The sequence below is a fragment of the Pygocentrus nattereri genome, chromosome 5 (genome assembly GCF_015220715.1).
Source record: "Pygocentrus nattereri isolate fPygNat1 chromosome 5, fPygNat1.pri, whole genome shotgun sequence".
Classification (NCBI taxonomy): Eukaryota; Metazoa; Chordata; class Actinopteri; order Characiformes; family Serrasalmidae; genus Pygocentrus; species Pygocentrus nattereri.
The window spans coordinates 12,659,172-12,686,234 of NC_051215.1; the positions used below are offsets into that span (position 1 = coordinate 12,659,172).

Consider the following 27,063-nt stretch of genomic DNA (forward strand, 5'->3'; position numbering starts at 1 on the left):
CCTGTGTTAACTGCAAAACCCTGGAGGAGAGAGCAAGTGGCCTCAAAGCAGCGGTCAAAGATCATAATAAGGGGAAAGGTGAGTGCACTGTCTTCACTGTCTTTACAGTTTTTGGTACTATACACATTAGTCAGTTGTAGTAGGCAGGCATAGACCAAACATTTTAGAAGCCATTAATAACCTGGGGCATTTTCTATGACTTTTCCATTTTGACAGCATTTTCATGCAACATCCATGGTTCCACCTTTTTAATTCAAACATGCCTTTATCATCTTTCAGCATCTTTGCATGGTTTTGCTCTCTGTGAAGTGTTATAAGTTAAAAAAAAATTCAGTGTAATGTGTGGAATACTTTGAAATGCAGTGCATATTTGGTTATGCTTCTCGTTGGAGTTTTTTTTGGGGTGTACTTTAATCATAGAGTCGGTTAGGCAGGAAAAGTTTTGCATATTCAAATGAGTGAAAATGGGCAATGTAAATGCACTGCAGAATTAAAGCTGCATTATGCAAGGTTTGGGGATTTGGAGACCCCTCTGGTGGAAATGTGTAATTGCACACAACACACAGAAGAACACTTTGTTTTGAACCTGAATACTGTGAGCACGTTGAGACAGTATTAAAAGAGAACTCAATCAAAACCTCATGAAGGACATGCCTTCTGAGCATGTGAGCGAATGATCTACTGTTGACATCATATCTACATCAGTGTAACGTTGATTGGCATTTGAGACCTAAACATCTAGCCGGACCTTCTTTTTGAGCCTGTGCATGTGACATTAATATGTAATGATGTATGGTGTACTCTGAAAAATTCTTACCAAATCTGACCTGACACTTAAATGATCATTTCAGGATTTACAGGCTGGCAGCGCATGCTAATCATATTTTAGCATGTTTTTCTTCTCCTGAAGCAATAATGCTACTTCTTTTATCGTTAACAGCAACTACCTCACACCATGTCCTAACAGCAAGCAGGTGTTGAAATATATTATATCACATTGAGTTGTAAAGCCTTCAACATGTCTACCCTGGAAGTCAAACCGTAAAAAAAACAACAGACCTATCCGAAAAATAGCTGCTTAACTTGTGGAGCTGTGTAGCTGTGGTTCGGGGACATTGCTTTAATGGAGTGTATAACACGTTATGTTTTATCTCTAAATAACACATTTTTAAAAAATGTCTCGTCAGATGAGCCTAAAAAAATTACTTCATGTAGTAACAAGTAATTGAACTAGTTTTATTCAAAAAATTACATTGATTGAAAGAGTCGTTCATTCAAAGTATTAATTTATGTGTAATAAAACTAGTTAATGTACATGTTACCACATAAAGTAATTTTTTAGGTTGATTTGACGAGTCATTTTTTACAGTGTAGTTAAAACAGCATCATGGTGGTGGGCAGCTCATTTGTGTACAGAGGCATAACCAAGGGGTGGCTGGGGTGGTCAGGGTCATTCTAACACTACCTCAGTGTTGTCAATGACCTGGCCACCTCAGTTATGGAAAGTTAAGTGATACTTTTTTTAATCCCACAAATGGGGAAATTCTACCTCCACATTTAACCCATCCGTGAAGTGAAACACCACATACACACAAGGGGGCAGTGAGCACACTTGTCCAGAGTGGTGGGCAGCCCTATCCACAGCGGGAGCAATTGGGGGTTAGGTGTCTTGCTCAAGGATACCTCAGTCATGGACTGTCAGCACTGGGAATCGAACTGGCAACCTTCTGGTTACAGTTCCCTAACCTCCAGCCCACGACTGCCCCTGTCAGTGAGAAAGTGAGACCATCAGCTAATAGTTAATGCAGTAAAGCAGTTAATGCAGTAAAGCAGTTACTGGAAAAGGTTATAAGATTAAAAGTTCTAAGAGTCTGATGAGTCTGCATTTAACTCTCAGCATGTCTTGCAGTAATAGGCTAAATTTGCTGAGCGTGAGTGAATGTATGCTGGGTGCTGCTCTGTGAGCTACATTATGAAGTAGGCTATGCAATGGCTATAATCGTTTTTCATGCTTCTATTTACATTACTTCTAACAGCTGAATACACGCATGTGCTATAGGCTAGATTCCATCTGTGAAATATGTTTGTGCTAAAGCTAGGTCAGCTTTTTCTCTCATTATACAGTTTCTACTTTATACAATGCTGTCTGCTTTCTAATCATTACCAATGACTCGGGTATCATCCGTGGAACAGTGGTCTCCAACCCTGGTCCTACAGAACTACCTTCCTGCAGAGATTAGTTTTAACATGTGTCCCTGTCCCTTATTCACTCTGATACATCTGATCCAGCCAATCCAGGACTTGGGAAGACGTTGATAAGCTGGAGCAGATGTGGCGAACTGTGGCTAGAACTAACTCTGCAGGAACGTAGATCTCCAGGACCAGGGTTGGAGATCACAGGGTTGGAGACCACTGCTGTAGGTAGTTCAGCCTAAATTAAACTTTACATGACTTTTTGTCTTAGTTATACACTTTTTACTGAATGTAATTTTGGCATTTCATCACACAGTATCAGCCTCACTTGTCCTAGTGTGGGATGTCTCATGACGCTCCTTTTCTGAGCTCTCCTAATTGAATATACTCAGGAATTCACAGGCGGTGTGCTCTGTCCATTGAGACTGGAGCTCACTCCAAACTCTTGATCTACCAGAAGTCCAGAATAGAAAGTGTGCCTCTGCTTATATTTGCAACTGAAGGGCACAAAGCAGCACCCTGTAATAGATAAAGCTTACTGGGTTCATCTCTGCCTTGTGCCATCAGAGAAATACATCAGAAACCCACAAACAAAGCATCTCTCTGATGACTCCACTTCAAACAACCTGCATCAGTTTTTACGTCTGTTGTGAAGCAGCTAGTTCAGTATTTTGATTCATGAATGTACCCAGTGTTTTGTTGTTGTTTTGTTGCTGTCAGTGCCTTTCTTTGTGTAATACGGTTAGTATGTGTGTATGTATTGGTCTAGTCTGCACACAGGGTCAAAGCCTCATCCTCAGAAGATGGAGGGCCGAGTGAATCATGCCAACATTGAAATGATGGAGGAGGTGGGCCAAAATGGGACGATAGGGTCAGTGGTCGTCATCACAGAGACCATGAAACAGCAACAAGGAGCCACCGTCAGCTTCCACAACATCCAATACAGCGTGAAGATGACCAGCGGGCCGGTCTGTAAGAGGAAGGTTCTCACGAAAGACATCCTGCAGGACCTCAAGTGAGTCTCTGCTTGTCATTTAATCCAGATGCTTATGATGCTTATTTCTGTCAAAAAGTTGTTTATGCATAGACTACTGACCAAAAGTGTGGAAGTTTCAAACATGTTTTATAGATGTCGTATTTTAAAGCCTTCACACTCTTTGTTGATAGTAATTCTTTACACAGGCCAGTTTAACACACAGTGGGCTCCACAAGTCTGAGACAACAGATAGATTTAAAATTTTAAAAAGTTATAACACATAAAAAAAATTAATTTCAAGATTCACTCTTTCTAGATTACTATTCAATTTGAAGGCCTCTGTAGAAAAAGGTCTGATTTTTTTTCTAGCTCAAGTGTGTGATGTTAGTAAAGAAAATGAGGAACATGCCACCAAAACTAAGAAATTCTGACATTCATGAAAATTTTACAGATTCTACATTTCACTCAAGTTTTTTTGCAGTGTTGTATAAATTGTGATGAAAAACATGCATTAAATTTGAAAAAAAAAGTAGGAGGCATTTTTACCAGAGTTCTGTTATAACATCATTTTTAGCAACACAAACAAAAAACAAACAAACAAACAATGTTTTGTGCAAAGAGAGCATTGTTTTCAAATGGGGTCACTGTGGCTTAGACACTTTCAAGGTTATGTTCAAATATATTGATTATTTATATTTTCATGCTTTGTGAACTATAAAGTGTGTAAAATATGCATTATTAACATTTCCCTGTTTTCTATGAAAAGAGCTCTTAGGCTTTACTGGATGTATTAATAATAAATGAAATGGTTTATTGGTTATAGCTGCATTTTTACTCCACCTAGTCTAATAACACCCATTTCACAATGTTAAAACCACTGTATCTCATATTACTTATTGCTTATTACCCATATGTGTGAAGATTTATCTATTTAATATCCATGAATTAATAAATGAAATATTAAACAGTTAAGAGTGGTTTGATGTAAAGTGCAACATTTTTAAATCCATGCCTGGTGGAGATGTACATGCAGGGCCTTGTAAGGCAAAATAGTCCCCAGCTGAAATATTTTTTTCAGATTTACCATTATTTTACGATAATCAGCATTATATACCTAAACTCAGAAGACATGTATATACTGGTTGAGTAGGATAGTGTTGCTGGTTCCTACTTTCTGTCCAGTGAACCATTTCACATGAAACCTCACTGAAAGAGTTTGTTTACATCTCAAGGATTGAATTATGCTGAAATGTTGAAACAGTGGAATTTCCCTTTAACATAAACTTTCTTAAAGCTTATAAATCTTTAAAAAGGCACTGAGGATTAAAAGAACATATTCAGTTCAAAAATTATAAAAACTGAGCACAGTTAAGAAATCATGACGGAAGACTTTTGAAAATCCCTCTTATTTTCTGAAATAGCGTTAAACACACTTGACATTTCCCAGGGGCGAATGTGCAATTTCACACACGTTTTTGGCCCTTTCCTCAGTAGTGTTAATTATTTGATATTAGGCATGGGTTCCTGCATATAATCTCTCCTGATACAGGACAGCATAGACTGCCAGGGTACAATTAAATGCAGTTCCATGCCACAGTTCATCTTTCTTATAGGATTCAGGGTTCAGCTTTCATTTTCATTCAGACTGGAGTGCAGGATTTATATAGAGTATTAGTCAAAAGTTTGATCATACTTTTTTGAAGCCAGATGTTTTATGCTTACCCATGCTTTCAACTGTTTATGCTATCTGTATAGTTACTGTTACCAAATAAATGACATTAAAACTCTGTAAAGCCTTTAAGCGAAAATGGTCAGAAAGACCAGTAGGATTTAAATCTGAAGCGTGAGTCATGGGAAGTCATGAATGATATTGTGCTGAAAGGAGCTAGGTGGCTGTTCTGATCAACTCAAGATACAGGGGCAATATTTATCCAGCTTCTGAGTCAGAACACTGATCTAAGACCAGGAGGCAGATTTACTAACGTTTGGTAACATGTATGTATGTATGTGTGTGTGTTTATATATATATATATGTATGTTTCTATGTGTACTAGTTAGGTTAGTAGCGGTATCAGCTGATACTTAAGGAGCATGTATCAGTATCGGAAAGGAAAAAGTGGTATCAGTGCATCCCTAGTTAACTCCAGCAATCCCTGTTCAGCATATCCCCCCAGAAAGTGAAAAAGAATTACTTACCGTCTCAAATTTCTGCTCTATTCAGTCAAAATGATGTTTTCATTTTTTTATTTGATGTAGAAATAATCACATATTTTCTCAGTGAGTTTTATCATTAATCATTAATCATTATTTTGTCTTACTGAGTCAAAATCTTGAGAAAATGAGTTATTCATGCATATTTAACCTAATGAGTCAACCTGAAACTGATGGAGAATTTTCTCTTATCTGGTGGAAACAGATTTTCAGCATGTAAGACAAGCCAGTGATTATATCACACTGGTCATGTGATTGCACCCATATCAGTGCAACTTGTCTGAAGATTGTTGGCAACCAGCGCCTGTCTTAGTAAATCTGCCCCAGTGTTTTAAAAGTGTATGTAGTCCTATGAAGTGGGATGTTAAAGATCATAGACTGATCAACATTCTTACTATGAGAATTTGATAAATGTGTAGAGGAAACCTCACTGAACACATCACTTGCCTTATTACTGCAACTAATGAGTTGAATGAGGCATGTTGCATGTAATAACACTCAAAATAGACTGATATGCAGGAGCCAGTGAATGTTCTGGTTGGTTCTCCTTTATGCTGCAAGCTGTGCAAGACTCGGCATCCTGACTCACCAGGACAGATTCCATAACATACACACGTAAAACAAGTAGGTGAAGAGCCATGGCTGCTCTGGCCCGCTGCAGCTGTTGGATAATGTGTTTACACTGTGGAATGTGGAAGCAAAAACGAAACTTGTATGAGGTGATCTAAATATGCGTGGCTGTGCCGAAAGGCTGGAGAGCCTGTTTTGTTCATCCAGTTACAATCAAAATTAAATGCAAATTTACAATTTTTTTTAGTACAGAAATTTAGAAATATCTTTCATACATACACAGTGCCAGAAACCACATGTAAATCTATTTGAGATTACTTTAAGGGGAATTAAACAAATCTTTCAAAATTCCTACATAATTCAGTGGTTGAGATGTAAACAAAGTCATTCAGCGTGGAAATAGTTCATGTCATACTCTCCAAAACCACCAGAGGGACAATTCTGCCTTAGACCACCCTTCATGTATCCTTCAATTTTGAATGGATTAAAATAAACGCATATTAAAATGCACTTTACAGAGCTTTTAGAGGCAGACATCTGGTTCCTATCACCACCACAGTGCAATTGTGCAATTCTGTGCAATTCTGACTCTTAACATGTAAACCATTTAATTGGACAGAAATTTTGCAAAATCAGTGATGCTCCCCTTTAACACCTCAGCATGGTTTGAGGCAAGGGTGTGATGATTACTAACTGGTGAGGTGTACGCTTCATTTGGCCACATTAGGCTACATTAGGTGCAAAAGTAATTGAACAAACTTCAGGCACCTGACTGGCTATTTTTGAGGGATTTTTAAGCATTTAAACATTTATCTTCTTCCACCTTTAAGATGTTTTGATTTTGTAACTTATTTGGGCTTATTCGCCCTGGCAGCTGATATAATTCAGTCATCTTATTCAGTGGTCTCAGGAAAGCTCTCTACCCTGATGGAACAGAAAATGATTAGATATGCCGCTTTTGCAGGGAGTCTGCATTTGAAGTGTTCTTGATGAAACATGATCTGAGAGATTCTCTCTGTTTTTTCCCCTCTCTTCACAGCGGAATCATGAGACCTGGGCTGAATGCTATTTTAGGCCCTACAGGAAGCGGCAAGTCTTCGTGAGTACTTTCTCAAACCTCTGCTTTTTAGACTTGAGGTATATTTACCTCAATTACTAGTCCAACAGATGTATTTCACATTCTGGTCTTTTTGGATTAACCTCTACAGACTTCTCATTATTTCTCATTAATTGCTTCTTTTTATTGCCATATTCACTTCGTATATTTGTTCAGAATTCTTATAAGTTTTATTGTTGTGTTGTTGTTTTGCTATGTGCTCTTTAAACATAGCAAGTGCAAGGGTTAAACTGCAGGAAGGTGTATGAGGACATGTTGAATTTAGCTACCTCAGTGGTGACATGTTTATTTGGCTATGCTCCATGACACTTGCTATGTTTATAAAAAGACCTTTTATGTTAGCTGACACAACAGAACTGACGGTTAGCTCTCTGTTCCAATCGCTTTCACCTGTTCAATGATGCGTTAGAGGCAGTTTGGTGGCTGGCTTCACGTGTTTGCCTTTGCCCTCCTAGCACTGGTGGTATTATATGACTGGGGGAATCGGAACTTATGTGTGGAAATGGTTGTGACTAAATTGGGGAAGAAATTGGAATATTGTTGTTATTGTTGATGTGTCTTTTTCAGGTTTCTGGATGTGCTTGCAGCCAGGAAGGACCCATCGGGCCTGTCTGGTGAAGTCCTAATCGATGGTGCTCCACAACCACCCAATTTCAAATGTCTTTCTGGCTATGTTGTACAGGTACAGTGATGCACAGCACTTTTCTATGACTTTGTCCATGTTTAATAGGTTAAATAGGTTGAAAATCTCGCATCCACTTTTACTTTAATTCTCGCTTTGTGCTTCCACTCACTGGCTACTTTATGAGCTCCACTTATTTAGATCACGTATACAGGTATATAATTAATTGTCAACCACCATCTACCACAGGGATGGGCAGCGCTGATCATGAATGGCCACAGTCCAGCATAGTTTCCTGCTTAAGAGGGTGTCTATTAAAATGTCTATTGCTTTGTTTTGTATTGAGTGCATTGTATGTTTGTGTGTGTGTTTAGGATGATGTGGTGATGGGTACTCTGACAGTAAGGGAGAATCTGCGTTTCTCAGCTGCGCTGCGTCTCTCCTCCTCTGTGAGCCAGAAGGAGAAGGAGGCCAGAGTTAACCACCTCATCGCTGAGCTGGGCCTCAGCAAAGTGGCTGATGCACGGGTAAACACACACATGCAAGGGTTAAACTGCAGTTTAGGAAGGTGTATGAGGACATGTTGAATTTAGCTACCTCAGTGGTGACATGTTTGGTGACATGTCTGGCTGTGCTCCATGACACCATTGAAAATGTGTGTTCATGACTGAAAATGGGCAGAATATGAGCGGGTCAGCCGCTTCACAACATAATGTCAATGTGTAGTGCCAATATGTATATCTTCAGTTCTGTGCAAGAAACAAAAAAGTAAAAGCTATCATTTATTCCGTTTTTTTAATGAGAATAATCTTTAAAATGTTATTCTTTGTTATTAATTTTTCAGCACTAGGAAAAAAACATACATTTAACAGAAACCTGTATGAGTAAATATCATTTTTTCTATATATATTGTGTCCAACCTTTGCCTTCATTACCACTCCCGTTCTTTTTGAAATACTTTCAGTTTTTTAAAGAAATCTGCAGGGATATATTTCCACACCTCCAAAGTTCAGTCTTGCATTTTCTGCTTCTCATTATCCAAGTAATCCTAAACACATTCAATGATGTTGAGGTCTGGACTCTGGGGTGGTCAGTTTGTTGTTCTGAGAACAGCAGCAGCTTCTTTGTTGGATTTGCAAGTTGTCTTCTCTTTTCTCTATTTTCTTTCCTCAATAATGGCTTCTTGACAGCTATACATCCTTTCTAACCCATAGTGTCGAGTTGTCTTCTTACAGTAGAAGGATGGACAGAAACACCTGTAATATCTGAAGGTGTTGCAGGCGGTTATTAGGAGTCTCATTTTCTATTCTGTTAATTTTTTGAACTCCAGTTTTGGAAACTTTTTTTACGTTTTTGTTTTTTTTGTTTCACCTCCTCTTTCATCAAGCAAGTGGATTATCTTATATCTAATCTCCTCAGAAATGTATCCTGAGAAGTTAATCATTTGTATTTAATGGCAAATTTGACCAGAAAACAAATAACAAATGAAGGGTGATCTTTGACTGATACTGCACTGATACTATATTAAAACAAACAAAAACATTTATCATGGAGTGTTAAAGTGTAGAGGTGGATGAGGGAGTTTAGCTGTCTAGATGTTGTCTCTCAGCATGGTTTATCAAATCAAATAGTCAAATGGATCTCACAAGAATGGTGCTGGTAATGAGTTTGAGTTACTCACAGTACTAGAGTTATGAAGGCTGAATATGTAGAATGACCTGCAGAATGTATTTATGTAATCTAATATCAATCTATTCACTACTGCCCTGAATATTCAACAGCAATCAGAAAAAAATACCATTTAATAACATTAGAAATGTTTAATGTCTATAGGTAGACTAATCTGCCAGATTTCTTTAAGAATATTTTATTGTATTTTATTATTACACATGCTCAATGTTGACATCTTTTGGTTGGTCAGGTGGGAACTCAGCTGATTCGGGGTGTCTCTGGAGGAGAGCGGAAAAGAATCAACATCGGTATGGAGCTGATCATTGACCCATCTGTGCTGTTCTTGGATGAGCCCACCACTGGCCTGGATGCAAGCACAGCCAACTCAGTGCTGCATCTACTTAAACGGTCAGCAAACTGCTTCTTCTAACCTGGAGGGTCAAACTGGGCTCCTTCCAGCCCACAGCTCTGCAAACATTGGCTTTCAGCCTAATTAAAAACACTCATCAGCAAATATTTAGGCCTTTGGGAGTTAAATTATAGAATTTAAAGAATAATAATGTCTCTGCGGAGCTGTGTGCCAGAAGAAACCCAGTTTGACACAACTGGCCCAACCAGTCAGGAAAAAACGGGCAAGAAACCCACTAAACTATTAATAAAAGAAGCTAGTATGTTCTAAATGGATTGTCACATAAGGGGCAAATATAATTTGTAATATATTATATAATATGAAATAATATATTTTATATTATGTGAGTTTTTTCCAGTGTGTTAAGCTCGGCAACTGAGAATCAGAAACTATGCGCTAAAACTAGTAGAAATGTTTTTTTGCCGTTTTTTTGGCAGAACTTTTTTTTGCTTATTTTCAATCAAGACAATGTCATTTGACCACTTTTCTCCTTCAGATTTACTTCCCAGTTACAATGGTGACCCCTTGTACTGCATATTTCCACTGTAAACTGTAAATGTGCAGACAAGAATTTGACTCTCAGTTGAAGAATAATCCATTTGTTTGCATGTGGTATTGTGATTTGGTTGGCTAGGTACATACTGTTTACTTTCCCTTTTTCTCCTGTTTAGAATGGCCAATAATGGACGTACTATTATTATGTCCATCCACCAGCCACGCTACTCCATCTACCGGCTCTTCGACAGCCTCACACTGCTGGTCAGCGGCAAACAGGTTTACCATGGACCAGCCCAGAATGCTCTGGACTACTTTGCCAACATCGGTACACTTAGTACACAGAAGCACAAACACACCACAACGATAGCTCATGAGAGACGTTTAATTATTCGAAAATTTTTAAGTTTTAAGTAACACTAGACAACAAATGTCACTTATCTCTGAGGTGAAAATGAACCATTTGCAAACAGTTGACTTTCAAGCCTCTCCCAAGTTTATAATGTTTGATTTTGATATGATGTCCCAGGTTATGCTTGTGAAGACCATAATAACCCAGCGGATTTCTTCCTGGATGTGATTAATGGAGACTCCATGGCTGTTACTATGGCCAAGCTGCAGAATGCAGAAGGTATTTGTTTACAGTTAGCTAAGTAGCTCAAAGCAACTCACCCTCTCTTAATGATAAAAAGGGCCATATTAAAATAATGTCAACAAATCTGTGGGCCAGCTGTGTTTTTATTTCATTTTTAATTAACAATTTGCTATGACCTGAACTGGCCATTGTTTATTCAAAGCAAAGATTTTGCGGTATAACTGCTGTCCTATAGATTGTTGTTGGGGGAGGAAGGTCGGAGCACATATTGCGTTGAAGCGCATGCTGGGGATTGTAGTGCAGTGCATGGTGAAATGTGCCAATATTAATAGAAAATGAAAATAATTTTGCAGGCCAGATAGGATTGTGTCACGGGCCTTGTGTTTGACAAATGGGCTCTACAGAGAACACGCTTCTGCACAATTTAAAAACTGCAAAAGTTATGGCACATTTTATGTTTTAGTCTTTCCAGTATGTTAAGCTACATGGCTACAGAATCTTGAATGGCAGCCCATACTTATCATTTTTTATGTATGTAATTCCAGTTTCCTAATAGCCAGATTGGCTGATTGCTGAATGCTGGTTTGGAGCAAAGTTCAGTTTTTTCTGATCTTACTTTTTGGCATTTGGCAAAACATTTAACAAGCACACTGTAGAGATCAGAGTGTGTAGGAGGGTTAGTGCAGCCAGATGGATTAACCGTAGACCTGTCAAAATTTTGTCAAAATTTTCCACTGCAAAAAAAGGACATTACATCTTGACTTAGATTAGGCCTTTAAAAACCCAATCGTAATGAAGTGGCAGATCTTTGTTGAGCTTTTGAAGTTACCAAACTTCTGACATTTTCTGATTTTTAATCATCTTGTAGACTTGTTTGAAAAGATGTTTCTCTTTTTCAACTGATCCTGTTTCAGCAGAGCTTGGGTAGACATGATAATTGCGTTTGTGTAGAGGACTGAGTGGCGTTTTTTTCATTTTCAGGTATAGAGTTTGAGGAGTCTGGAGAGACGAGGCAGAGCATTGAAGAGCGTCTAGTGGAGCAGTACAGGAACAGCAGCTATGCTCAAGACACCAAGGGTGAACTACAGCGCATCATCCACGGCAAAGAGTACAGCATCAGGCCCAAGTCTCGCACCATCACTTACAACAGTGGCTTCTGCCATCAGTTTAAATGGGTTTTGAATAGAACTTTCCGCAACCTGATGCTGAATCCTCAGACTTCTATTGCACAGGTAAAGTACTCTTATTATGTGGCAAGCTGCATGATGAGCTTTGAAATATATTGTGTTTTGCGTATTGTCCCTTTCCAAAAAAAACGTTCAACTGTTCTTGAAATGTTGTGATGAATGGAGCAATAGAAATGCTCCAAAATGATTAGGAATACATCTTTTTTATATTAACTTGCATTAAACGTTGAGACTATTTTTTGCATTTTCCTGTAAAGTTACTATTTTGGACAGCAATGATGTGCTTAATTGCATAATATAGCCGATCGGGATGAGATGATATACATTTTCAGATTTAATGTCATTTTTGATTCAACCTCATCTAAAACCTTGTAGTGGAGAACAGGGAAGGCTTTGGTTTGTCTTCACTTCTGTAGTAATAGAAGTATAGTATATTAGCATAATTACATAATATATGACAGATTGCTGTATTTACATAAGAGCAGGTATTGCACTAAATGGTATTAGCTAAACATTAAGTAGAATAAGAATTTTGGGATTTACATGTGTTGTAGTGTTATTTGTAAAATAAAAAGTGAGTTTTGTTACTTTGATAATGTAATGAGAGCTCAAAAGGCTGCACCAGCAGCAGTGACATTAGGTTTGGGATTAGGGGAGTTTCACGGTTCTGTCTTCCAACCCAACAACATGAGAACATGGATGTTTGTGTTGTGGTTTCTGTCTTGGTTTCAGAATCATTACAACCCTATTCTACACCTTCATGCTTTTATACAAGATGTCCATATGTGACTGTTACAAATAGCAGTAGTGCAGAAATATATTCCTTACTCACAAAACAAGCACTATGGGAATAGGTTATAACCGTGAGATGAATATACAAGAATTTATTAAAGTATATTTGTAAAGGATTTAAATTTTTTCATTTATTTTTCTCAAATTTGGAGCAGCACCTGAAACTTATACTACACCTAATACTAATCACGTGACACTGTGTAACGCTTTGCAAGCGATGCAAGATAAAGTCACATTCGTTTGAATGTTCGTTGAACTTGTTTGAAGTACATGTAAGAAATCAGCGGGCCTAGTATTCTTAGGTCAGTCAGCCCTACATTGTGTTATGTAGTACAACCTGCCCCATCCTGGTCTGTCATGACTGCTAGATTTTTTCTACAGGTGTGTTTAAACTAGAGGAACTCCTGTTTTAGATTATACACTTTTAAAGGGTTCTTTAGTAAAAAAAAAAGATTCTGTAAAAGAACCCTTTGCATGATTATAGGGTTCTTTACATCATGAAAGAGTTCTTCAGAATGTGCTGTAGATGGAACTGTATAGAACCTTTTTGAAAAAGGTTCTATATAGCACCTACAACCCCAATTCCAATGAAGTTGGGACGTTGTGTAAAACATAAATAAAAACAGAATATGATGATTTGCAAATCCTTTTCAACCTATATTCAATTGAATACACTACAAAGCCAAGATATTTAATGTTCAAACAGATAAACTTTATTGTTTTTTGCAAATATTCACTCACTTTGAATTTGATGCCTGCAACACGTTCCAAAGAATTTGGGACAGGGGCATGTTTACTACTGTGTTACATCACTTTTCCCTTTAACAACACTCAATAAGTGTTTGGGAATTGAGGACACTAATTGTTGAAGCTTTGTAGGTGAAATTCTTTCCCATTCTTGCTTGATGTAAAACTTGATTTGCTCAACAGTCCGGGGTCTCCGTTGTCGTATTTTGCACTTCATAATCGCCACACATTTTCAATGGGAGACAGGTCTGGACTGCAGGCAGGCCAGTCTAGTACCCGCACTCTTTTATGATGAAGCCACGCTGTTGTAACACGTGCAGAATGTGGCTTGGATGGCAGCAGATGTTGCTCCAAAACCTGTATGTACCTTTCAGCATTAATGGTGCCTTCACAGATGTGCAAGATACCCATGCCATCTGCACTAACACACCCCCATACCATCGGAGATGCTGGCTTTTGAACTTTGCGCTGATAACAATCTGGACAGTCCTTTTCCTCTTTGGCCCGGAGGACACGACGTCCATGATTTCCAAAAACAGTTTGAAATGTGGACTCGTCAGACCACAGGACACCTTTCCACTTTGCGTTAGTCCATCTCAGATGAGCTCGGGCTCAGAGAAGTCGGCAGCATTTCTGGCTTTCGCTTTGCATGGCAGAGTTTTAACTTGCACTTAACTTGCACTGGTTTTCTGAAGTGTTCCTGAGCCCATGTGGGAATATCCATTACAGAATGATGTCGCTTTTTAACGCAGTGCTGCCTGAGAGATCGAAGGTCACGGGCATTCAATGTTGGTTTTCTGCCTTGCTGCTTACTTGCAGAGATTTCTCCAGATTCTCTGAATCTTTTGATGATATTATGGACTGTAGAGGATGAAATCCTTAAATTCCTTGCAATTGCACATTGAGAAACGTTGTTCTTAAACTGTTGGACCATTTGCTCACGCAATTGTTCACAAAGTGGTGAACCTTGCCCCGTCCTTGCTTGTGAACAACTGAGCCTTTCAGGGATGCTCCCTTTATACCCAATCATGGCACTCACCTGTTTCCAATGAACCTGTTCACCTGTGGAATGTTCCAAACAGGTGTTTTTTGAGCATTCCTCAACTTTCCCAGTCTTTTGTTGCCCCTGTCCCAACTTCTTTAAAACGTCAAATTCAAAATGAGTGAATATTAGAGAGAAAGTGTTGAGTGTGATACCCACTCTACCATTTAAGAGTCAGTAGTCATTCAGCAGCAGAAAAACATCCTGATGGGGTCTTTCATAGAGCAACATGTTAGGCCCCATATATTGTAACCCCGCCTGCTGCCTTCAGCACCTGCTGTTGCCATCCTAGCTTTTCTGAGGAATGGATTACTCTGTTTGGGTGCAAACACGGAGACATGTTGTACCTCTTTCATCCTTCTCCAAAAGCAGAGGAAAAAAGGAAATATATCTGTGGGATAGTGTGACTAGCCAAAGACCTTATGAGAGGGCTTTCCTCACATCTTAAGTCCGCTCTCGTTTCCTCCTCCAATCCACCTTCCCCCGTCCTCTTCACAGAGACTTTACATGCTCATTAGCCACCAAATGCCATCAGAGAAACCTCACTTTAAGAATTATTAACAGCTAATTGGCCCCAAATAATTTAGGCTAATCCTTCGAGGGTCAGCTAAGCTAAGCGGATTTATCAACTGTTGTGGCCTTACTCTCGTCTCCCTTGGTCAGTATCTGCATTGATATCATAGGCCAGGCCATCACCTGACCGTATGGCTTGGCCCCAGAGTGCCGCTTTCACAGGAAGGGTGAGAGGGATTGAGGGAAGAGTGGCTGTTCGGCCCCGATTGGCTATGTTTTCTTAGCCTTTCACCCTGGGAATGGATTTTGCACCAGGCAGACACCTGTCAACATCCATGAGTCCTCAGGAGGTTACTGCCCCAAACTCACCCTGTCTCTCCCCTCATTCTCACACTCGTTCACTTCAACTGGAACCTGCTGGTCTGCACCTTCAGAGGATTAGAATTCTCACACTCTAGAACAGGTCCCAGAAAATATAACGATAGCCATGGTTACACACATTTGTAAAACATGGACATTCCAGATCATTTAAAAAGAAAAATGCTAATAGTTCACTAAAGGCTAGTGATGGATAAGCAGATTTCTTTACAGTGGTGGGTATAGGAACACAAAAAATGTATTAACTATCCAAAGTGGCCATTAAACCTACACTTGTCTTCTGTGTTATTATGTGTCGATAGTGGTAAAATAATGGTAAATCTGAAAAAAAAAAATTCTTTGGGGACTATATTGTCTTGGAATGCTTCACATTGATTTAAAAATACAACCCCATTTCCAAAAAAGTTGGTACGCTGTGCAGCATATAAATAAAAATGGAATGCAATGATATGCAAATTAAGTAAGCCATATTTTTAAAGGAAAATACCACAAAGACAACATATCAAACAAAAAAAAAATGTTAAGTGTTTTTGAAAAATATATGCCTATTTGATGCCAACAACATGTTCCAAAAACGTTGGGACAGGGGCAACAAAAGACTGGTAAAGTAATGCTAAAAAGGGGTTCACCACTCTCTTAAAGGCTGCATGGGCAAATAGTGCAACAATTCAAGAATAATGTTTCTCAGCTTTAAGTTGGTGAAATTTTGTTTTTTTTTAAATATATGCCCATTTTGAATTTGATGCCAACAACACATTCCAAAAAAGTTAGGACAGGGGCATGTTTACCACTGTGTTTCATCACCTCTTCTTTTAACAACTAAGGGGGACCAATTGATGTTGTTTTAAAAGTTAAATATTTTCCCATTCTTGTTTGATACTGGATTTCAGCTAGTCAACAATTCAGGGTCTCCTTTGTCATATTTTTCATTTCATAATGTGCCAAATATTTTCAGTGGTGACAGATCTGGATTGCAGGCAGGTCAGTTTAGCACCCGGACTGTTTTACTACAGAGCCATGCTGTTGTAATACGTGTCAAATGTAGTTTGACCTTGTCTTGCTGAAATAATCAAGGCCTTCCCTGTAAAAGATGTTGTCTGGATGGCAGCATATGTTGCCAAAACATGTATATATCGTTCAGCATTAATGGTCTTCACAGATATGCACGTCACCCATGCTATGTGCACTAATGCATCCCTATACCATCATGAATACTGTCTTTTGAACTGTATGCGAATAACAAGCTGAGTGGTCTTTAGTCTGGAGGACACGTCGTCTATGATTTCCAAAAAGATTTTCAGTTGTTGATTCGTCGGACCACAGGACACTTTTCCACTTCCCCTTAGTCAATTTTAAATGAGCTAAGGCCCAGAGAAGGTGGCAGCATCTCTGGATCCTTTTTAATATGTGGTTTCTTTGTGTTTTGGAGTTTTAACCTGCATTTGTGGATGCAACAACAAACTGTTTTCACAGACAGTGGTTTTCAGAAGTGTTTGAGTCCATGCAGTGATTTCACTACAGAATCATGTCTGTTTTTAATGTAGTCCTGCCTGAGGGCCCAAAGATCATGGTCTGCAAATACTGTTTTTGGCCTTGTCCATTGCATACAGAGATTTCTCCAGATTCTCTGAACATTTTAATGATATTATGTACCATAGATAATGAAAAATTCTTTGCTATTTTTATATTGAGAAACATTATTCTTGAATTGTTGCACTATTTACCCATGCAGGCTTTCAGAGAGTGGTGAACCCCTCCCCATCTTTACTTCTAAAAGACTCTGCATCTCTGGGATGATTTGTTATAACCAATCATGTTACTGACCTGTTGTTACTCAACCACCAGGTGTTTTTTTTTTTTTTTTTAAGCATTACACACTTTTTTACCAGTCTTTTGTTTTATTCAAAATAGGCATATATTTTTCAAAAAACACTAAAATGTTTCAGTTTCATATGTTTGATATGTTGTCTTTGTATTATGTTCAATTAAATATAGGGTTTAAATGATTTGCACATCATTGCATTTTGTTGTTATTTACATTTTGCACAGCGTTCCAAGTTTTTTTAGAAAATGGTTGTACATTTTTAGCCAATAATCTCAAAATAAATATAAAACAATTTTTAGACATTAAGAGTATATTCATAGCCATTACATACCATGTCTGTCATTCAGACTCAATTGAATTCTTCAGACTCCGGGTTCCTATCACCACCAATGTGAACAGTCCTGCCTCTGTAAATTTCCCTAGAATGACAAGAAACACTTCGAATCTTTCTGATTTACTGTTTATGTCTTCATTTAATTGTGCAGACATTAAGCAAAATGTGTGGAATTCCTCTGTAAAGAATATACACTATATATACCAGGTGAATAACCAAGAACCATTTAGGAACCTTTATTACGTAGCAAAATAACTGCTAACTATCAGTTTAACTAACTAAACTGTTTTTTAAGAAACAGGTTTTTCCATTGTAAACCTTTCTATCTATAAACACTGACTATCTACTGTCTTACAGCTTGGAGTCACTGTCTTCCTGGCCCTCATTGTTGGTGCCATCTTCTTTAAAGTGAAGGACAACCAGAGTGGAATACAGAACAGGTGAGTTTGGTCATTGTTACACCAGTAATGACCTTTAGCCACTACAGCAGTTTCCAGTCTCGTTGTTAAGAACTTAGTGTGTTTTTTTCCCAAACTTCCCACATCATGTTCAGTTATTGCACAATTGAGGTGCGGTCAAATGCAAAAGTTTGGTCAAATGAGGTTTGTTGATTTTCTAAGTGGAAATAACACATCCTAACATTTACTGTTTATTTGACATATTTTAACATATTTAGCACATTAGGAATTAAAAAAATAAAATAAAATAAATAAAACATAAAATGTGGCCCATGCAAAAGTTATGGAGCATTTTATGTTTTGCATTTTATTTTTTCCAGTATGTTTAGCAGTAAATAAATAGAAAGTGTGTGGTAAAAATTTACAGAAAAATGTCATATTTTAGTGATTTCTATGTAGAGGATGTGTTTGACTGGGGCACTATGTATATCAGAGTTTGGGCCAAAATACAAATATGCATTTAAAGGCCTGCCTGAACTTCCATGACTGGATTGGGAACTTGCTATATAAAACAGACTGCCATTAGAGAAAATGCATTTGAATTATACAGACATCTACATATTCAGTTCATTTTTCATCATAACTCTGCATATCGCTGTTGTCTGAACAAAACCCTATATCTCCAAAATGGTAACTTTACAGCAGAAAAAACATACTTTGCTTTCAATGTAAGTCAGTGGAACCAGAACTTTTCCCAAGTCATTGTGGGCCTTTTCTTTTGGTCCATTCATCATGAAATTTACATATAATGTAAAGGACGACAGGTACTTTCAAATTATGTCAGAAACACAGAAAAACAAAACAAAAATGGAGATGCAAGGTTTTGTTCCAACAGTAGTGATATGCAATATTAAGCATTTCTCCCCATGTATAGTGCTTTAAACACAATATTTGTTGCATGCTATTCTTTGGCCTAGTATTAACAAGCATCTGGCTGAAAGCAGCTGTGTAGTGCAGCACAGTACTAAGGGCACCAAGATGAATGGACTCCTCTGTTTGAGGTGTTCTAATCAGAAAACACGTGGACAGTGCTCGGTGGCTGGCCAGGCCTAAGCCTCATCACATTATGTACATTATTTTACATAGCCTATTATAAGTCAGCACCCTGCGCACTGGACCGTACGCTTAACGCACATCTCAGACATTCTCCCCAGCTCTGTTCTTACGTGTCATGCATGAACAGCTTTGAGCAGACGGATTTCATGGCATTAGGCTGTAACGAGTGACCTTATGTATGAGCTGAAGTGAGAAAAACCCACGTAGCCTTTTGCTTTAAGGACCTGTTGGCAGATCTACACTTTAAATGCTCACTCTCATAACTGTGTAACCTAAATATTGATTTTCTGGTGGTTACCGAATAATTTATAGTTGTTACTCACTAATAATGTAATATGGATTTAGGTCAATATAAATGTTAAACCTGTTTAAGTTGGACTAGAGCTTTGAGTTGACCAATAAGTTTATTAGCTTTTGTTACTGAAGCTTGGAGTTTTTATAACACAGCTGCCATGTTAAGAGTTCCCATTTATATTAAAGCAGTGAACCATCTCCTTATAATGCCTCTGTGTTATGGTTAATTTGGTTCTCCCACACTCCTGGTGAAAGGTCTTGAAGACCTGCTTTACTTGATGGTGGCTTTTGTAATTATAAAGAGTCAAAGTCCTTTGTGTGTACGGTATGTTGTACATCTGCATAACCAATGACAGACATGCATGTCTAATATCTTTCCCCTGGCAGGTTTGGTGCTCTGTTCTTCATCACAACCAATCAGTGTTTCAGCACTCTCTCAGCCGCGGAGCTCTTCATCACAGAGAGGAAACTCTTCATGTGTGTATCTGAATATTCATGTGTTTATGCATATTTTTTACTCATCAGTTGGCTAATAAAAAAGGCCTTTGGGGCTGGATTCATGATAATACTGTAGGTTTTTAACTTCAGACTTAAAAGAGGATTCCACTGATTTTTCCTAAATTTCTACATAATTCAATAGTCAATGTATACAGGGTGGGCCATTTATATGGATACACCCAAATAAAATGGGAATGGTTGGTGATATTAACTTCCTGTTTGTGGCACATTAGTATATGGGAGGGGGGAAAACTTTTCAAGATGGGTGGTGACCATGGCAGCCATTTTGAAGTCGGCCATTTTGGATCCAACTTTTGTTTTTTCAAAGGGAAGAGGGTCGTGTGACACATCAAACTTATTGAGAATTTCACAAGAAAAACAATGGGTTTTAATGTAACTTTATTCTTTCATGAGTTACTTACAAGTTTCTGACCACTTATAAAATGTGTTCAAAGTGCTGCCCATTGTGTTGGATTGTCAATGCAGCCCTCTTCTCCCACTCTTCACACACTGATAGCAACACAGCAGAAGAAATGCTAGCACAGGCTTCCAGTATCCATAGTTTCAGGTGCTGCACATCTCGTATCTTCACAGCATAGACAATTGCCTTCCAATCCACTTTGGAAGCTGGCATGTTCCCTGAGTTTTTCCAGCAAGATGGTGCACCACCACATTATGGGTGTCAGGTCCGAGCATTCCTAGATGAACAGTTTCCTGGAAAGTGGATTGGTCATCGTGGGGCAGTTGAATGGCCCCCAAGGTCTCCCGATCTGACCCCCTTAGACTTTTATCTTTGGGGTCATATGAAGGCAGTTGTCTATGCTGTGAAGATACGAGATATGCAGCACCTGAAACAATGTCTACAATGCACATGTGGCCGGTTTGTTTACTATCCAAAACCACCAGTGAACCTACACATATCTTCTGAGTGTTTGATGAGGGTACAAAGTTTTCTTAGGGGACTATTTTGCCTCAGAACACCCTTCATGTATCCCTCCACCATGACTGGATTAAAATAAATTGATTAAAATACAGACACCAGGCAGTGTATTCATACCCATTTCATATAATAACTTTCTGTGAGGGAACTTTTAGAGGTGGACATCTGGTTCCTATCACCACCACTGTGAACAGTTTCTCTAGAACAGAGCATTTTACACCAGACTACTCTAAGTTTACCTTAAAGAAACAAGATAAATTGTTATTCTTCAAAAACTAAGAATCTTTACATTTTTTTCTTATCTTTTATCTCAAGAACATGTAAAGAAAAGGAGATGTACTCCATAGGATAACTGACAAATGGCCTACTTAAAAAAAAAACTTTATTATATATGAATATGAATAATATTTAAAATCGAGAACTGCATTTGAGAACATTCTTATTAATATTTTAGTTCTTTCTCATGGTTTGGATGTTTGATGTTCAGGAGAGGATGCTGCCTTTCTTATTTCTGTTGACCTTATGTGGATCAGCAGTGTGAAATCTCTCCATACAGACATGAGTACACCAGCGGCTACTACAGAGTCTCTGTCTACTTTCTGACTAAGATCCTCTCTGACATCATCGTCCTGCGCACGATTCCTGCCATACTCTTCACCTGCGTCTCCTATTTTATGATTGGTAAGCAACGGAGCTGATGTACATCTTTCATTTTTGGACTCAGCCAGTTTTAAGTGCTAAAGCAAAAAGGTACTACTTATTAAAGTACTACTGCATGTATTTACACTGTGTGTGTGTGTGTGTGTGTGTGTGTTTGTGTGTGTGTGTGTGTGTGTGTGTGTGTGTGTGTGTGTGTGTGTGTGTGTGTGTAGGATTTAAGCCCACAGCAGCAGCATTCTTCATCTTCATGTTTACAGTCACCCTGGTGGCGTACACAGCCACAGCTATGACCATGGCCATCTCCGCTGACCAGTCTGTGGTGGCCGTGGCAAACATCTTCATGACCATCGCCTTCGTCTTTATGATGGTAAGTCAGAAATGTTAAGATGTATAACTAGCCTCACTTTTGATCTAGTTCTTTGGTATTCCAAATGACTGATAGGAAGGGAGGTGGCAACGTTTTTTTTACCACAGTTAAGGAGTGTTGTTGTGCAAGTTTATTTCCTGTTTCTTGCACAGTCTCATTTGCTTATAGCTTTTTTTTTTAATCCACCTTATTTTTCACGCAACTACTGTATTTCAAGTTTAGGGACGAAATATGCAGTTGGGGAAGTGTTGTTTATTACTGTTTAGCCAAGTCACAGAAAATGTTTATTTGTTAACATTTTATGTCCTATTTGAGGAGCAGAGCTTCAAAGGACATGTGAACATGATTTCATAATCATTTACATTTATGGCATTTTGCAGACGCTCTTATCCAGAGCAACTTACAATTTGATCATTTTACATAGGTAGGCCAAGGCGGTGTTAGGAGTCTTGCCCAAGGACTCTTATTGGTATAGTGTAGGGTGTTTGCCCAGGTGGGGATTGAACCCCAGTCTACAGTGTAGAAGGCAGAGGTGTTACCCACTACACTATCCCAACCATAATCACTGCTGTAAAAAGCCCAGTCACTACTGTTTATGTCCATGCACATAAAATCCAACCAGACGAGGGTTTACGCTTTATACTGCCTGTGAGTGGAAGTATTCTGCCTTTACTTGAGTAGGCAGAGCAGCTCAAAAGAAGACTAATGGGCTAACAGGTGAACGCTCGGATAATAAAAGACAAGCTTTGTGTGGAAGCATCTGGAGAAAGTCTTTCTTAAAAACTGAGATATATAAAATAAAGAACATTACTTAAACGCCTGTTACAAGCTTAAAATGTCTTTATTTAAAGTGGAACTGATGTCCAAATCCAACATAACTCTGACTTAATCCTGCTTGCTTGGAGCTAACATACCGTTTCAGGGGCATTATTTTAGCACTAGGGTTTTTCGCTTTTTAAAAAGAACCAGTGTTTCGTTTGTCCGTTTTGGGGTACTGTAGAATGGTGGTGCAACATGGTGGTGCAACATCGCGGCCTCTGTTGGAAGAAGACCTGCTCCCTATGTAGATATAAAAGGGCTCATTCTAAGCTAGAAAGCACAGCAATTCGTAGTTATAGGTAATGATGTTTTATAAACCGTATTCCATTTCTGCTAATAGACCCTTAAATCTTACACACTGCACCCTTAAGCAAAATCAAAAATGCATCAAAATTGTAAATATTGTGCAAATATTGTTTTTTCCATGTTTTTATCATGTTAGGAAGTTGTTAGCATTGAATAAATATTCACTTTGTAGGAAGTTCTGTCCACTCAAAGCATCATGAGGCTTAGGAAAAAGGTGGATACAATATATTCTATGTCTATGTTTGCCAACCAGCATAATCGTCAAAGGATTATTCCATTAACAGTGGTTTGTAATAACTTGCCACATTACAGAATTCACCTGATGTGTGTGGTTTATATATATCGCTGCTGTCGGAACAAAACCTCATATCTCCATTTTTGATGCTTTTCAGTTTTTGACATAATTTGAAAATCTCTGTTGCTCTTTTTGTGTGTAAATTTCATGATGAATGGACTAAAAGAAATATACTAATATACTAGAGATCAATAAACACAACCATAGTCCATTCTTTTACCCCAAATGCTTATGGAGGTTTTTTGGCCTTCATTAAGGCAGTTGTTGTGGATGTACTGTTTGTCTAACTGTAAGAAACTGATGATTGTAGATTTTCTCTGGTCTGCTGGTGAATCTGGAGACTGTGGTGGCCTGGCTCAACTGGCTCAAGTACTTCAGTATCCCACGCTACGGACTAACAGTAAGAATCACTATCTTATTTGTTATGTAAAGGAAAATGTCATTTCCAAATTCATATCTGCCAAGGGAATTAAATTAATTCTTGGTAAAGTCATACAGTTGCCTGCTTCGGATCAAAACTAGGATGTGGTTTTTTTTTTCTTCGCTTGGAAGCTCCTCAGAGAGTGAAAATGTTCTTTTCTAGGCCTAATCAGTCACATATAATGCAAATATGTATGAAAGTCCATTTATGCATGTAAACAAACTCCGCTAAACTACATACACAGAGTTAGTTAACATTTTGTGTTCTTTCATTTCCAGTCAAAACAGCCACTAAGTACAAGTTATTCATTTCTCAGGAGATATTTCTGAGAAGAATAGATGTAAGATAGTCAACTTGCATAAAGGAGGAAAGTTAAAGGAAAATGTGTGACACAAAAGGACTTTTCACAACAAAACAAAATGGGACTCCTAATAACCATGCAAAATCTGGCAACCATCCAAAACTGTCCCCATCAGATAAACAGCACTCAGTTCTCTTTCATTTTTGGGCGACAGGAGAAAATCAAGCTTGAAAAATCAAGCTCTTGCTTCAGATCTGAAAAAATCCACAGGTGTTTCTGTCCATCCTTCCACTGTGAGAAGACAACTCAACACTATGGGTCTGAAAGGATGTGGAGCTGTCAAGAAGTTGTGACTGAGAAAAGAAAATAGACAAAAAAGAAGAACAAAAAAGCTGCTGGTGTTTTCACAGTAGAGGACCTGAAAGCAACTCTCCTGAAAAGAACGGAATCTGTAAAAAAAAAAAAAAACCCGGTATTTTATATTTAGTTACTGAGGCTTCTGCTTTTATTTTAAACACTGAAAAATAAACTTGGCCATCTTGACTGGACGTGAAGGGTAGTCTCTGACTTTTGGACAGCATTGTAGGTGCACTTTTTAGGTGTAGAGTTACTGACTGTAGCCAGTCTGTTAGCGGTCCACTGATAAATAGCAAGAGGATGGATTATACAAACTGTGCTGAAAAATGAGGAGCTACAGTCCCTAACTGTGCATCTACAAGGTCTACCAAGAAGCTGCACAATGAGTGACTAATGAAGCAGAGAGAAAGTGTGTCAGTGTTTTGTTTTATTGGGATGAGCAAACAAACCCAGGCAAGCCAACCAGGGAAAACTAAAAGAACCAGACTAGGAATGAAGGCTATGGGTGGAAACAAAAGAACATAAACACACAGGACACAGCTCAGGAAAAAAGGCAAGACAAAGACACAGAAACACAAAGACCATAGATACATGTGAAAAGAAGGCAGGCCGTTGGAGGAGACAGGGTGAAGCCAATTCAGGACAGGGATTCTCTGTCACAATTAAGACATGCAGAGTGATGCATATGTTCTCTTTGTACAGGCTTTGGAGATAAATGAATTTGTGGGACTGGACTTCTGCAAAAACCTCACAGCTGAAATAGCTAACTACACGCAGGGGATCACGTACGTAGACCACACATACACACACGCACAGTGATTAGTCTTCAGGCGCTGTGGTGGTTTGGTGCTTCTGTTGAAATACAGTAGAGTCCGCTTAGTTTGCCTGTTGCTGACACTGCACATAAAATGTGGATCTAGAGCCACCTACTGGTGTCATCTTTTACACATGGAAAAGAATGAAATATAAATTATTTATACATTTGTCTTGATTAGGAAGTATAGAGGAGAAGATGGCTTAAATTTGGTATTGTATTATGTCAGTTAGTGATCATGTACACTGTGTCAAAAAGTATCTGGACACCCTTTCTAATCAGGGAATACAGCCGTGCAGTTCTTGCTGATACAGGCATAGAAAAGCCACACATGAGCCCAATGCCATTCTGCCCAATGCCAGATGTCAGCTAGATGGGGTATAAAGACATCAGTACTGGGCTGTGGAGCAGTGCAACTGTATTTTCTGGAGTGATGGTGCTCCGTTCAGTACCTCTGGGATGAGCTGGAGCGGCGTTTGTTATCCAGAACTGATCATCCAACATCCATTTCTGACCTCACTAATGCAATCAGATCCTCTCAGCAATGTTCCAGCCTCTAGTATAAAGCCTTCCTAGAAGAGTAGATGCTGTTACTACAGCAAAGAAGGACAAACTCTATGAATATCCTGGATTTCAGAAGAAACATTCGCTAAGCAGATATCTACAAACTTTTGGAGTCAGTAGTGTAGCTGTGAAAATTAGGGCTGTAACGATATATTATCATAATGGTTATGAATTACATTACAATACACTTGTATGAAGATGTTATCTAAAGAGGATATCATCAGTACTTCAACACCGATCAACTTCATATCACATCATATTCACTACATTTCATTTTATGTATCATAAGAAAACAATAAACGTATTTTACAACAAATGCATTGTAAAAATGTGTTCTGGTATCATCATATTATATTAGCTGTATCACCCACCATTATCCATAATTCTTTGGTGCAGGTGTACAGGCGAACAGCATCTGACATCCCAGGGAATCGATTACTCCACCTGGGGATTATGGCAGAACCACGTGGCCCTGATCATTATGACCATCCTTTTCCTCATCATTGCCTACATCAAGCTCAGATTCATCCGCAAGTTCTCATGAGTGTCTTTTAGTGTGACCTCCTAATGTGACCCCCCTGCCCTACGCAAGTGATTTGGGCTGGATCAGTTAGGTGAGCTTGTTGGGTGTGGAACAAAAAATGCGCTGAGCTCCTCCAGAATATCTGCACATCTTGATTCAAAAGCAATCCAGAGTGCGAAAATCCTAAGTGTTATTCTTCATCAGTGTTACTCTTACAAACCTGAATGAAATGCGATGCATCTGTGTAAGAGTTTCAACCTACTTTCTGTAATTAACTGTAACAATAATTATTATTCTAATAACAAAAATGAGGTTGTATCAGACATTTGGTCAAACTTAAGTATTTGAAATTATACTAAGCCCATCGTCCACTGCATTTATAGTTGGACAAATGCCAGTGCGAAAATAGTTTCCCTAATAGTTCAGAATTCTGTAAATTTGAGGTCAGCTACCTTCTTTGATCAGATATTGAAGGTGTTTTCTGGGATATAATTCTAAAGCTTTGATTTCTTGAATTATAACTCATGTTTCTTATGTCCTAAATGTTTGTGCACTTATATTAATGAGGTGCCTGTTTTGAACAGCTGAGAATCTGAAAACGTGCCAAAAAGGCTGTTGTCTGTAGATTCTAAGTGATGCTTTTTGTTTGTAATCTAATCAACAAAACTGTACATAGTGAAATTTATAAGTTCATATTTTTCATTTTTATACAT

At 38.4% G+C, this 27,063-nt stretch overlaps 1 protein-coding gene across 1 annotated transcript; it reads left to right on the plus strand.

The window, feature by feature from the left end:
- On the plus strand, positions 1–27,063 carry abcg2d (ATP-binding cassette, sub-family G (WHITE), member 2d). The gene is made up of 16 exons (XM_017720503.2): positions 1–78; positions 2,963–3,208; positions 6,990–7,049; positions 7,635–7,749; positions 8,064–8,216; positions 9,611–9,768; positions 10,441–10,592; positions 10,794–10,895; positions 11,841–12,091; positions 18,035–18,117; positions 19,873–19,962; positions 21,480–21,604; positions 21,796–21,950; positions 23,681–23,770; positions 25,152–25,234; positions 26,224–27,063. Exons 2-16 carry the CDS (start codon positions 2,997–2,999, stop codon positions 26,369–26,371), a joined length of 1,977 nt encoding a protein of 658 aa, XP_017575992.1. The 5' UTR covers positions 1–78; positions 2,963–2,996; the 3' UTR covers positions 26,372–27,063.

Excerpts from the sequence above, each read along its gene's own strand:
- abcg2d (XM_017720503.2), top strand. The coding sequence starts at position 2,997 with ATGGAGGGCCGAGTGAATCATGCCAACATTGAAATGATGGAGGAGGTG. Across the intron at positions 7,050-7,634 it reads ACAGGAAGCGGCAAGTCTTC|GTTTCTGGATGTGCTTGCAG; the intron begins GTGAGTACTTTC and ends TGTCTTTTTCAG. Across the intron at positions 9,769-10,440 it reads GTGCTGCATCTACTTAAACG|AATGGCCAATAATGGACGTA; the intron begins GTCAGCAAACTG and ends TCTCCTGTTTAG.